The sequence below is a fragment of the Electrona antarctica genome (assembly GCF_951216825.1).
Source record: "Electrona antarctica genome assembly, chromosome: 17".
NCBI lineage: Eukaryota > Metazoa > Chordata > Actinopteri > Myctophiformes > Myctophidae > Electrona > Electrona antarctica.
In genome coordinates this window covers 9,686,418-9,701,240 of record NC_136798.1, presented here as the reverse complement: position 1 = coordinate 9,701,240, position 14,823 = coordinate 9,686,418, and the positions used below count along the sequence as shown (strand labels likewise).

Genomic DNA, 14,823 nt, shown 5'->3' with positions numbered 1-14,823 from the left:
ACTGTTGTTCAACACCGAGGATTGGGCAACAAGCGCTCCTAGGCTGTGGAGCGATGCGATCGGTTTTGATATCATTAATCTCCGTCCCATTTATCAATCTCCGTCTGGGGCACTTGACCATGAACTTGAACTTGACGGTGATCTCCGTCTGGGGCCTCTAAACTGTTAAGGGTCCAGACACACCCAATAATAAAAACCATGAAATGGACACCAAGTTTGCGTTTCTAGCTCATCTGGTTCAGAAGTTGGAGCCAAACCTTTGTGCTAATATTGTGGCGGCCATATTGGATTCCATAGAAACAATTTGCAATACAAAAAAATGTTGTATTCATGGCATTGATCAACCTGTGAAGTTTCGTGGAGATATCTCTCTGTTTAAAATTACTAATATTGTGGCATATTGGATTTCCAGCAAAAAATGTACCGGTGTGTGTAGTTTGTGATCCTACTGGGTCATAGATATTATTTTGGGTGGACAACCTTTGATGTTATGGCAAATGCAGCACACCCCCTTTGCCCCCTGGGTAGTATTTTCCTTCTCTCAAAGGCTGCACAGTAAATTAATAACATTTTCAATAATCTGTTTGGTCATCACATCCACATGTCTGATAACCTTTTGAAAGCACCAATACTCATTCCCAACATATCGTCACATTATCGATATCGAGGTATAGTCTGTGATTTTGTCAGCAACTCCATTCCTACCCTGGATAAATGTTTTATGTCAGCCTCGGCTCCTGGCATACATTCATTGAGCAAGGCATTTACCTCCCTGTTCTCCAGTACCGTATGTTCTTCGGAAGCACCATATTTAACAGCATAGAACATTTGCTGATAATGGTTCAACAGCTTAATACTTTAAGCGGGGCTCAAAACAAACAGTTTCCCACATGGGACCATAGAAAATGCATTTGTGACAGTCAAAATCGTATTTTGGGGGCTGGAACCGGCGTTCGCCTTCGGGAAAGCAAGGAAGTCTATTTTTGTGATGTGCAAGCTCTGCTGGTGAAGGAACACACAGATGCTCACATGCGAGAAACACCAGTCTTGTTATGAAATTGATTTCTGTTTTTTCTGTCGGGGCTGGCTGGGCAATATGGACGAAATCAAATATCACAATATTCCTTTGAACAAATACCTGTCATCATGATACATTTTGAGCTTGTACAGTCAGTGGATTTGCTATTTTGAAGAAAATTAATTAAATTGTCCAAAAGGCGAATGCCAGGATTATGGTTATTTAAGCATGTGTGTACAGGTACTATTCTGCCTCTGAGACAAACTAAATAAATACATAAATAAATAAAACGTAAAAATAAATGTGTTAAAACTAGATGAAGTGCCTGAATGACTGTCACCCCAGGCTGATTGTTGGCCTTCGTGGCTCCGCTGTTATAACATCCACATCTCTTTTTCCCCGCCATCCATAGACCGAGCAGAGCGGGAGCTCGAGTTACACTGGCATCATTCGTCTTCACGCTTGTCGGACACTTATTATATCAGGCATTCATTCATCAATAAATGAGTGGTTATGAGAACCCCTTCCTGCCTGCCAACCAGACAGTATAATGAAGATAGAATTTGGTCGAGGGCTGGTTTTGTCTTCCTGGGTCAACAGCATGGTCTGGATGGTTGAAATAAACACAGCTGGTGCTGGTGCTGGGCATTTGTTTTCCAAAAGCAAACAGGCGGGGCGCCGCAGTCCAGTAGATCTGCTCACTGACCCGAACGGTGTTGGGCAAACTTTGACCCCCATCTCAGTGTTTATGTGATCTACGGCAGGGGTTCTCAACCCGTGAGTCGCGACCCCTCGGGGGGTCGCCAAATTATTTTAGGGGGTCCCCAAATTATTAAAAAAAAAAAAAAAAAAAAAAGATTTAAAAAAAAATAATTATTTTCACGATTTTTCAAAAATAGCAGACCTACAAGCTCGTAGCGCGCCACTCGGTGGCGCGCTATGAGCTTGTAGATCTGCTATTTTTCAATAGCTAAATTATAACAATGCTTAAAACACCAAAAGGGGTTCCCGCCCAAAATGGTTTAAGGTTATTGTAGCAGTCAATTTATATTTGGGGTCGGGAGGGGGCGGGGCGGGGGTCCCGAGACGTTGCCAAAGCATTTTCGGGGGTCCCCGGCCAAAAAGGTTGAGAACCCCTGATCTACGGTAATCATATTTTCTTCAATGGAATAATGTACTGCAGGGTGCCTTCCATGATGACCACTGAACAGGGTGATTATGGGTATATGCGTGTTATTATGTTATTTCAGTGCGAAATTGCACGGTGAGTGAGGTTAGTATTTTTGCCTTCTAGTTGAGGTAGAAGAAAGAATACAGGCCGGGGCCTCCATGCTCAGTCTTGTACTGCAGGGGTTATCAACGTTTTTGGCCCGGGGACCCCCAGAAATGCTTTGGCAATGTCTCGGGACCCCCGCCCCTCCCCCTCCCGACCCCCAATATAAATTGACTGCTACAATAACCTTAATAATACACCATACAAAACACCATAAATAAATACTGAAACCAGATATAATCATTAGGGAGGTGTACGCATGTACTATGTGTACCATGTAAACTCTTCATTTCCATTTTTCAGTTATGAAAATAATTTGGGGACCCCCCAAAATAATTTGGCGACCCCCCCCGAGGGGTCGTGACCCACGGGTTGAGAACCCCTGTTGTACTGTAATGTAAACGGCAAACAAAGTGAGGGAGTCTCCTTAATACTTAATGCCGGGTGATGAGGAAATTGGGAACGTCACAACTCGTTAATGCCCCATGGTGTCGCCGGACCAAATGGCGTGCACTGCAGCTCTAATCATCGTCATCCCTTTAACTCCCGAGACGAGTTGAGGAAGGTGTTTCCACTTGGCTGCATGCCCAGGACACTTAAAACCCCATTGCTATAGCATCTGAAGCAGAGCTGAGAAGAAGCCGAGCAAGTGGAGAATTATGTCCCTGGGCAGCAATGTCCCAAATGTTGTTGTGTGTAAATTAGATTTGAGACATATTACTGTAGTGTAGACAGACAGAGGGAATATTATTATTCCCCTGCTTTGTCATCCTCTCATTCGCACATGCACACACAGTATATTAAATGCGTGTTTATCTGTGAGAAGGAATCATTTCTGTGTAGAGTATTGATCATTGTGTATTGATCATATAAGCGCTTTTGGAGATTCCTCATGTTTCCTGACTGAGTGGTAGATTGATCGATAAAGCCAACATTGTGTGTGTGTGTGTGTGTGTGTGTGTGTGTGTGTGTGTGTGTGTGTGTGTGTGTGTGTGTGTGTGTGTGTGTGTGTGTGTGTGTGTGTGTGTGTGTGTGTGTGTGTGTGTGTGTGTGTGTGTGTGTGTGTGTGTGTGTGTGTGTGTGTGTCACGCGCCCCCGTTTATTTTATTTTAACATGTGCACAGAACTGCTCCATGAAACATTTTTTACAAGTTAGTTTACTGTACATTTTAATTCCAAGATCGACATTGTAGGGAAAAAATAGACTGCAATAAATTGAAGTGGCTTTTATTTCAGTTTGTCAGTGTTTCTTGGCTGCCGCTGATGAAAACCGTATAATATAAACATGCTGATATTGACTCTCCAATATAGAGTTAAATCAATAAATTCCAGCAACTTGCCCTTGCTGAACTCTGTCGTCTAATCCCTTAAGGTCCTTACACAGTGTGACGATGGACCAAATAAACAATCTTTATAAAACTACTAATTTGGTGATGCGTGCCTCATTCATACACCTTGATGCTTTTATTCGCCGTGACAAATAGTGTAATAAATGTAATGCAATGCACAAAATATACTATCCCACCGTGTAGGAACCTTTCTCTGTGTTTTCAGACAAACCAAATTTCATAACAGCATTTCCTTTTGTAAAATGTCAACTGTTTTTCTGACTCCTCGCAGGTGGTGATCAACTGTGCCATTCCCAAGGGGCTGAAGTACAACCAGGCCACGCAAACCTTCCACCAATGGCGCGACGCTCGCCAGGTCTACGGCCTCAACTTTGGCAGCAAGGAGGACGCCAACGTATTTGCCAGTGCCATGATGCATGCCCTGGAGGTCCTAAACTCCCAGGACGCAGGTACTGTACAATAGACCACTGCCACTTCCCTTTACACTACAGTACAAGTCTTTGTAGATGAATTACAGTATATTGGTGGTGTTGTTGGGTGGAAACCAAAAACCGTTTCAATGGATCCAATATACCTGTAGTTATTATTAGTTACGAGCTCTTCATAATTTTCATTGGTTGTGTATAAAACCCCCACACGCACTTATTAAACCACTTTTAACCTTGTGTCCCTATTTTGGGCAAGTAATTTTAGATGCCAAAAAAAAGTTTTTTAGAGTTGTGAGCTTGTGAATCAGCTATTTTAGCATCTTTTGCACTACACTGTCATATAATAAAGTATAAAATGGCATTAACACTAATTTACAAAAAACGAAACATGAAAGGATTAAATATGGAGATAAAGTACAACGTTTCTTCCCAACAGAGACAATATGCTTTACGCTATATGGACTGTTTTCCCCGCCGTGATTCAGACCTGTGTTGAAGCACCATAAACAAAGGTTGTTAAGTGATTTTATCCAGGGTGCTGCAGAGTCACTCACTCTCCATCTTCCACCACAGTCTGAAAAATCACCGTGTCCTCCACTCCTCCTCGTTCCCTAACATGCGTTATACATCTGTCTGCACTTGTTGAGTATTTTGACAGATACTAGTTATGCTATTTCGATAGATGCTCGGTATGTTGTACACTAATGTGAAGTATGTTAATGTAGATGGATGCTAGGTGTGATGCCTACCTGCTATCCTAGTTGCTTTGTTGCACATACTTGTTTTCTTGGCACTCTTAATTCCTCGACCACTTTCCCTGTTGTTGTACTGTGTGACTAGGATTCATGGCGTTTGTTGCATATCTTGCAGTCGCTCTTGGATAAGACTAGAGCATCGACTTAATGCCTGTTGTAAATGATCAAAATCTGGTTGTGCTGCAATGATAACTGAACACCTAGTAACAATTGTTTGGGTCTTGTTTTCTACAGTAGGTGTTTGTGACATAATGAGATTTTGTTATCAATTGATTAAACCAATAGTGCTGCGGGAGATAGGTTGAAAGTAACACTCTTTGCCTTGCTGTGTCATTACTCATCTGTCTGTAGGGAGGGAGAGGGAGAAGATGCTGTGGAGAAGAAGGGTCTATTAGGCTGAGGCTCTGTGCATACAGTAACTGTGCATATAGTACATAGGAAGGTGTCATATGTTCATTCATTCAACCTTTATTTAAATTCTCGGAGAGACCATTGAGGGAACCCCTCATTTACAATGATGCCGAGATTACATACAAAAAAACAGTAATACAACAACAATATTAGTTACAACAAACCGTTAATACAATTATATATTCAGCAATCAGTTAAAACGGCAACATACAGGTGATGGACGGTTATTGAGTAAATTCCTAAAATGACCAATTGATGCCAGGGTATTAAGTTTAAGTTCTTGTTGCAAGACATTCCAAGACTCAGGTGCACCGATGCTGAAAGCAGCCTTTCCAAGTTCAGAGTTGGCAAAAGGGACCAGAAGGCCTAGCCAATCACTGGAGCGAGTTACAATGCGACTAGGTTTCTGATGTAACATGGATGAAATATATGATGATATGAGGTTCAAATCTGCTGCCGAGCCAATCAAACAGATGGAAGGTATGGGAAGATGAACAGGACACTGGCATTCCTCCTTCTGGAAACCTAGGACTAGAGTTCTGCACAGAGCCTGGACAGACTGGATCCTGTTTAAAGGACCACTTCACCGCTTTTCAACCTATCTCAATATAATTGGTCCTCACTAATGATCATGATGAAATAGCACAATGTTTACCTAGGCCTACTCAGTCTGTGCTTCATAGGAGGGCTGTGGGCAGTTCAGAAACCCGACCACCAGTGACATCATCGATAGGGAATCCAAGCTAAGAGAAACTGCAACACTGTGCTGTCAGTAGGGGACCAGTTGGTTGGCAAATGAATGATACTCATCATATCCACAACTGATGGACGTATTCATTTGTGCCAGTCTCGTCCTTATGAAATGGTTAGTCAGCTGATTGGCTGGTTGATTTAATTTGCTTACAGTCTCCTGTGGCTCTGTTCAATTTCAGTTGTCGTGGGCGTGTCTGTGCGTGCGTGTGAGACAACAGTTAACTCTTCTCAAAACTAAAAATATTATAAATATATATATATATATATATATATATATACATCCGTCATCACCACACTAATCCCATCCGCTAATGAAAGACATATTGGTGATGTGCCTCGTTATGCTAATGAGGTGCTAATGAGGTATGTTTGTGTGCGCACACGCACACATGTGTTTCCTATCGTGTTTCTACATGTTTATGAGTGTGTGTCATCCCCCCCCCCCCCCGCTGATGGAGTTCACTACAGCTTGCCTAAAGAATCATGGAGACTGTGTGTGTGTGTGTGTGTGTGTGTGTGTGTGTGTGTGTGTGTGTGTGTGTGTGTGTGTGTGTGTGTGTGTGTGTGTGTGTGTGTGTGTGTGTGTGTGTGTGTGTGTGTGTGTGTGTGTGTGTGTGTGTGTGTGTGTGTGTGTGTGTGTGGACTGAATGTAAGATTTTCACTAAATAAATCATGGTTATAATGAACTGTGGTAATGACCGTTGTTAATTACATTTCACAGCCCTCACGACGAGCTGCTTCCTTTTCATATTTTCCATTAGTCCCTATCCGCGATGCTTTCTGCACTTATCATGTCGAACGCTCAATGTTTATTTTACTCGGCTCGACACGAGACAACTTTTAGAGAGTCAGAGAACTAAATGAAATGGGGAAGAACCGTGTACATCATAAGGTTTGCAGTGATGACAGCCTGCTAACATCGTGTCACTGTCCTAAATTAATCGTTAAATTTGACTGATCTACAAGCTCACAATGTGTCGCATTGTGACTTGTTGTGAGCTTATTTTCACAGATTTTTATGAAGGTGTTTTTGCCTATAATGACATGCCCAAATAGGGACGCAAGGTTGAAAGTTGTTAAAATGCCTACAATGCAAAGTTTTTGGCTCCACAATCTTGCAAATTATTGAAACGTTTCATTTCTGAAATGTTTGAATCTTTGAATTTCAGCAACACACTGGAACACATGTTACTTTATAAATATGGAGCATGCAGCATCTTATTTTGCAGTCGAGATGGTTTTCACTTTTCACATTAGATTAGTGACAGAACTCCAGCAGTTGCATGTAAATAATTTACCTGTACATTGTGCACTGTCTTACAGTGCATAGTTTTTTTTCTGTTTCTTTTTGTTCTTTCTTTCTTTTTCCTTTTTTGCGTTAAGCTCCCGTAAAAAGAAGAAGAGAATCAACATAAAGATGAAGTGTAGAATACTTTCCGTTTGTTTTGGCCTCGGAACTTCTTCAGCTGCTCTTTTAAATGTCACAGCTGAAGACTTCTGCCTCCAGCTTTCTCACTTTCTCTCCGTTTCTTATTCCCTCTCTTATTTTAGTTCTCTTTCAATGTTTGTCCTCACTTGATCTCTCCAGTCTCCACTTCTCTCTCTCCCTTATGTCTTCACAAGCTATTGTTTTTTTTTCCTTCTCTTTTCCCTCATTTGATCTATTCCATCTCACTCCATCACTGTCTCTCTCTCCACTTGTTCATGCTTCAGCCCCTCATTCCCTTCCTCCCCTCTCGTCTTCACTCACTCCTCTCCTACTCATCAGTAGTAGTACTGAGGTTGTTAGGGCTCTACTCTAGCGTCGCTCCACCGCTCTTCTCCCACAGCACTAGACGCCACCCGTTGGCTCAACACAGCATGCTTCCTTGCCATGGGGATAGGGGGCTCTTTTTTCCGATTAGCAAAGGTAACCCAGAACCTTCCCTGACCCTGAAACTCTCCAGGACCTGTGAAGTTCTGTGAACTATGATGTTTTTTTTTGATTTTTTGATTACCCCATTTTGGGCGGGAACCCCTTTTGGTGTTCGCATTATGTTATGCTTTAGCTATTGAAAAATAGCAGATCTACAAGCTCATACGAGCTTGGAGCTTGTAGGTCTGCTATTTAAAAAAAATCTGACATAGAAACAGCTTTTTCAGAAAACTGTCAGGATGTAGAAGACATTTTTAGAATCTGATCTCAGGTCAAAATGGGTTAAGTTTCCATTATAACCACAACCACCCCTTTAGAAAGAACTAATACAAAAGGGGGAAATAGTAGATACGTGTTGTGAGCTTGTAGTATTGCTATTTGAAAGTATGTTCTGATTTCTGGGTTCCTTGTCTGTTACTGAGCCGTAGAGTGTGGGAAACACGTCCACAACCAGGCCTGGATTTTACCGTTGGGCTAGGGTGGGCTACAGCTCGGGGGGGCCCCCGACTGGGGTTTCGGGATATTCAGTCGTCAGTGAGCATAGCACCGCTTGGGTGTGGTAAGTCGTGCATTAAATACTGGGAACTGATGGTAGGTGCTGATCAATCATTCATAAAGAAGCCACCTGTTGGTGGCGCTATAACAGGCCAATGTGAAAAGGGGGGGGTATATTCCTCAGCCTAGCAGGAAAGTGCGTGAAATATTTCACGTAAATTACACGCTCCGTTCATGATTTGAAAACAGGCCACTCCTGCAAACTTTGAAAGCCAATGTTAGCCACTTAGGATGGAATATGAAATATCGGACAGATTCGTCTTGAGCACATGACTATAGAAATACTGTGTAACGATTTGCGGGATTTTTGGACAAAATCTGGAGGAGTAATAGCAAAAAAAATGTTTTACAAAGGTCGGCCTCCTGGTGGCACTATAACAGGCTGTTCTGGAGAATTTGGGGCAGAGGTTCATCGTTTGCATCCAGGGAGTGTGTGTGCAAAGTTTGGATCGGGCCAACGGTGCCGGAGATTAGCTGGTAACGGACGGAGCGTGCTTGTGCGTGTGCGCGTGAGTGCGTATTTGTGCTAATCTTTTCACTAATTTGCTGGTTTTGTAATGGATGTCTTTCTTTTTATGTGGCTGTGTGAATATGATGATGGAGTACCGCAGTATTGTCTGTGGGAGAATCTCCAGCCTCACCTCCCCTCCTCGATCCCCTCCCCTCAGCTGTCAATGCTATGGGTTCTGTTTTTATTGGTTGACCTAGTGGCAAGAGGCCACCTCAACAAGAATGTATAGAAGAATTCTTTGGTTGAATTAAGTTGCAATAAAGTGAGGAGCACAGTTTAATGTTATCTCCCCCATATCCCCTCCCTGCTGAACAGGCGTCCACACAGTGGCCAGTTGGAGTCACTAATGCAGTAGCCTCGGAAACCCAGACGTTTTTATTTCCAGGGAGAAAAAAAAAGTCCGAGTCCACTTCAATTCGGCATAGAGTAGCGCAAACGTCGATCACTCTCTGCTGATTTCTGATCGTCTGCACCTTTGTTAAATTGACGCACACACGCACACCCGTACACACACACACTCCTCTGTCCAGCAGCTGTGCACAGTTTCTGCCGGCGGATCCTGCCGGGAGCTGCCTATGCCATAGAAAGCATAGGTGAGCTCCAGGCTACTAATGCAGCAACAAGGATGCAGTCCCGCTTCCAGCTTTCCCACCCATGAACACTGACAGATGTGATTGTTGGAGGTGCTTGGCCAAGCCGGACACACCGCTGCTGGGAAATGTGAATCTAACCCTTGGGCTGTCATGATTACACATTTAAGAAATAATTGCGATCAACGATTTTGTTTTTGCCATTGAATTTTGGATTGCTGATTGCTGATCTATAAGCTTACAAAGCGTCACGACATGGAGACGATTATGACAAAACAATTGCGATCAGACGATTAATTGTAATAAGCCGCCCTATCTAAGGTCTCTGCGGTGGTGGTGGGCGTTTTTATTTTTATTTTTTTTACCTCTACGCCAGTGGTTCCCAAACTTTTTCATGTCAAGGACCACCAAATTGACACTATTTAGCCTGCGCCCCGCGGACCCCTCATTTGAAAAGATATGCCAGGGACCCCCATAAGAAAAGATGTGTACGGCTCTAGCAGTGATTGTCAACCTGTTTAATTTCAAGGACCTCCAGTTTGACATGCATTAGTCTACAGACCCCCCAATTAATGGCATTTCTATCTCTGGAACCCCAATTTATGTCGTAAAATCAATGTTAAAGGACCTATAACATAAAATTCAACTTTTTCAATTTATTTTGTGTTTTTGGGGCTCCCATATGTGTTTTCTATCCCCACAAATAACCAATTTTGAACAATCAGGCTTTCATATCATATGGGTGTTTTAATGGAAATTGCTCTCAGGAACAGCTCAACTGATTTTGGCCTCATCGTGATGTCATCAATGTCACGCTACTTTGTATAATTCCTCCTCTTCTTCAGTCTTCAGTTCCAAATTTGCATTTCCACTTTGTTTACAATGTCCGCCATTGTTGATTTTCCAAGCTGGCATGGAATGGAAACAAGCCTGGTTTTATCTAGCATCAGTATTATAATGACTCAAATATTAGATAATCTGCATATCAGCACCCCCACCACCTCAGGACATTGTGGTACTGCAGCCAAAACTGCTTTCAAAGTCCAGAAATAAATGACAAGGCCTGGTTATATCAGAGTGGTGATTGAGGCTCAAACCATTAGAAATAACTTTGAGGGACATAGACAATATGATATTAAATATTAAAAGCAGTTTTAAAATGCATGTTATTTGCGCTTTAAGAGTCCATTTGGTTCCAAACTGTCCTTGAACTCCCTCAAGGACCCCTGGGGGTCCCCGGACCCCACTTTGGGAAGCACTGCTCTACGCCAACCAGACACCCTCGCCTCTATTATTGGATGCTATCACAACCTCCGGGGGCATACAAAGTTTGGGCTCATAATGGTGTGAGTTGCACTCCATCTCACACACATTGTCACTGTCCATCTCAGTTTACACCTTGTGATAGAATATTGTAACACGGTTCATGTTCTGAATCTGAATGGAACGATCAAAAGATTAGTACAGTTGCTGTTTTTGCCTAATGTTAGTGCTTTCATGATGCTGCATGGGTGACATGAATACCAGTTTGGCTTCACCATCCACCATGCATATTCTTGATTCGGTTATCGGGTTGCCATGTAGCCAGGTGAATGAATTGGGCCTGTGTATGTGTGAGAGAATGTGTGTCTATTCCCGTTTGCCATGAAGGAATGTGTGAGTGAGCTATTGAACAAAGCACAGAATAGTTTCCATCTGAGGCATTCACATGGTCGTGGCTTGTTGCCAAAGGTTGTGTGTGTGTGTGTGTGTGTGTGTGTGTGTGTGTGTGTGTGTGTGTGTGTGTGTGTGTGTGTGTGTGTGTGTGTGTGTGTGTGTGTGTGTGTGTGTGTGTGTGTGTGTGTGTGTGTGTGTGTGTGTGTGTGTGTGTGTGTGTGTGTGTGTGTGTGTGTGTGTGTGTGTGTGTGTGTGTGTGTGTGTGTGTGTGTGTGTGTGTGTGTCTCTCTTGGGTCTCTCTCTCTCTCTGTCGCTCTCGCTCTCGCTCTCGCTCTCTCTCGCTCTCGCTCTCTCTCTCTCTCTCTCTCTCTCTCTCTCGGGTCTCTCTCTCTCGGGTCTCTCTCTCTCTCTCTCTCTCTCTCTCTCTCTCTCTCTCTCTCTCTCTCTCTCTCTCGGGTCTCTCTCTCTCTCTCTTGGGTCTCTCTCTCTCTTGGGTCTCTCTCTCTCTCTCTCTCTCTCTCTTGGGTCTCTCTTTCTCTCTCTCTCTCTCTCTCTCTCTTGGGTCTCTTGAGGACATACTACAGATTTGGGAGAGCCATGGTGAAATGTGTAGGTCATGGAACAGAACGCTTAGCTTGCTTTCATCTGTGTGTGTGAGGGCTTATACTGCGATTAGCTATATGTGTTTGTGTGTCTTAAACCCGATTTGTACTTTGTCATGAGACTGTGTCACTTGTTGCTGAAAATGTCCGGGCTACTGTCACCTAGTTTCACCTGGTCTCAACTCGTCGTCCGCTGTTTTGCCTGGTTTCAGCTGGTCTCCCTTCATTTAAACCTGTTGTCACTTACAGTAGTTTAATTTCATTAAACCCTTTGTCACCTAATATCACCATCAATTAATTAAAACATGGTGTCCCCGATTTTCATGTAAAACCTGGTGCCGCGTGAACCCCTTTTCAACTTGCATGAAACGTAATTTATTGGTATATTTAATATTGCCGCGACACCATGTCGGAACTGATTTAGAATGCTGGTATATGTTGTACCGTCAAAGCTCACGTCTCCCTACCGTGACAGTATACTGTAGTCCAGTTCTGTGAACAATGCTGTTGCTTCATAAAAACAGGGAAAAGGGAAAGGTCTTGGAGAGAGCTGAAAAAAATACATATATTGTACGTGCAGTGTCCCAACTACGATGGATTGTAGCAGTTTGGAGGGTGGGTGTGATAGGGGACAGAGAGTCAGAGATAGATCTGGACCGGAGCAGAGAATTTCATTCAAGTTAAATTAGACCTTTTTATTTCTATCAGCTTGTCACTCATATAACGAAGTATATAGTGCTGAAGTTAGTGGTTAAACATGTTGTCTTGTCACATAGTTTCACCTTGCATTTAATTTAAAACAATCTCACTTAGGTCACATTCACACCTACTGTAATGCTTCGGTAGACTCGATGCGAATGGGCGGAGAAGTTGAGCCATTCTGCATATTTAATTTGCTGCGTTTGCCTCAATGTGTTCAATTCATAAACTACACATTTATGTGTTAAAAAAATATATACTTTGAGTAATAGTTACGACTTGAGGACGTAAAGTGATGGTAACATGTTTGCAGTGTGTATCGTCGGGGACTGGTTAGATGTGCGCGTGTGTGTCCGTGCGCGCGCGTGTGTGCGTGCGTGCGTGCATGCGCAATAACGGATGTCTACAACTTTACCAACTTGTTTTATAAAGTAGCGGCTAGCCTTCTAAAGCCTACACATTAAATAAACCTGTTAGGTTAATAGGAGTAGCCTACTGTCTACACAAACACACATACCACTTTTATCTGACTCCAGATCAGCCGAGCCACCCATCAGCCACGGTCCAGGTCTGTACTACGAATGCAAACACTTTATGCAACCTGCAACATTGTGCAAATGTGCGATGTAACCCAAACGCCTCCATTCTCTTGCTATATATCCTGTAAACTGCATTGTTCGTGTGTGTAACCTTCAGCATAAGCCTTTGATGGTCTGGCCATAATTGCAATATGGGCTTCTATCTCTTCATCAGACCATGTGTGACATCCTTACGCGTCGCTGTGTAATAATGCCTTCTCCTTCCTTCTCGTGTGCCAAATTCCAACTTCTTCATCCCACAATGGTACATTCACTCCCTATGTTTAATGCGATTGCATTCACACCTGCAGTGATCCGCACTCTGCTTGAAGCAAAGTGAAACCCCCGTTTTTTGGTGGAGTAGAATGCGGTTCTTTGGGGCGCATTAGGATTCGATTGAGCCTTCACACCTGCCAAACGAAGCGCACTTTCTGACAATGCGCAGCAGGATTCGTTTTAATCGCACTAAAGCTTTCTGGTGTGAATATGACCTTAGTTTCACCCGGTCTCACTTCATTTAATCCAGAATGTGTGTGTGTGTGTGTGTGTGTGTGTGTGTGTGTGTGTGTGTGTGTGTGTGTGTGTGTGTGTGTGTGTGTGTGTGTGTGTGTGTGCGTGTGCGTGTGTGCGTGTGCGTGCGTGCGTGCGTGCGCGCGCGCGCGTCCTTTGAGTAAAGGAGAGCGGCTAACAAAGTGTGAAGTCTTGATTTATGGATCTATTTCTGTGTCAGAACTTTGAGCTCACACTGTGACGAGTACACACACACACACATGCACACAAAGTCATCCAGGCACATACTCTGTTTACACATCGTACCATTTTCTCCAAAAAAGACAAAAGGGCAACAATAACTAAAATAAAAAAAGAACAGAACAGAGGAATGGAAGGACAGAGAGGGAGAGGGAATGATTTATTGGAAGGATGGATGGAGAAGTGTGTCATGCGCCGCTGGTGGACTGTCTTTGTTGTGGTCTGGACCTTAATCCCCCTCTCCCAGTCATCTGATTGGAGAGAAGAGAGGGAAAGAGAGAGAATGTAGGAGGGCTACAAAACTGGAAGAACAGAAACATGTAATATAGACCAGTGGTCCTTGAGGTGGTCCCCAGCTAAATGATGGAGAGTTGGTAACCAAATGGACCTGTATAGATCTTTAACTCTTGAGAGTGTAAAAGGAAACCAAACAGACCCTTATGCGTCCATTTGGTTTTATTTTACACTCTCAAGAGTTAAATTATTGTTACACATCTGCGTTAGTTCATTTACAAGTCTACACAATTAGAAAATGCAGAATAGGGGCGCCCGCTGGCCAAGTGTTCCAGGCGCATGCCACATATAGGCTATGGCCTGACGATGTTTGAGTCCCGTTCATGACGGCCTTTGCTGCATGTCTCTCCCCTTCTCTCTCTCCCTCTTTCCTATCCATCTTCACTTGATCAATAAAGGCAAAATGCAGAATTATTGTTATCGACAAAAAGTCTTATCCAACGACAACAAGATATTCTAAGAAGTCTTGCGTCTGAGAGGCTTAATCTCATCAAATGGTGGTGGTCCGTGGCTCAAATGGCAAAATAAATAATCGTCCTTGATATGAAAAGGGTTTAAAACCACTGATAGACTACAGAGCACTGGTGCTCAACCTTTTGGGCCGGGGCCCATTGGTTGGTATTGCAAGTGGGACCCCAAATCCAAATCATTGGAAAAACACTGATTTTAATTAATGAAAAAACATT

At 43.2% G+C, this 14,823-nt stretch overlaps 1 protein-coding gene across 4 annotated transcripts in view; it reads left to right on the top strand.

The window, feature by feature from the left end:
• enah (ENAH actin regulator) overlaps window positions 1-14,823 on the top strand; it is a 161,295-nt gene that overhangs the window by 76,581 nt on the left and 69,891 nt on the right. For all 4 annotated transcript variants that reach the window (XM_079525390.1, XM_079525392.1, XM_079525391.1 and 1 more), the window contains exon 3: window positions 3,912-4,089. In XM_079525390.1, the coding sequence (XP_079381516.1) occupies window positions 3,912-4,089 (178 nt within the window). The remainder of the gene's footprint in view (window positions 1-3,911; window positions 4,090-14,823) is intronic.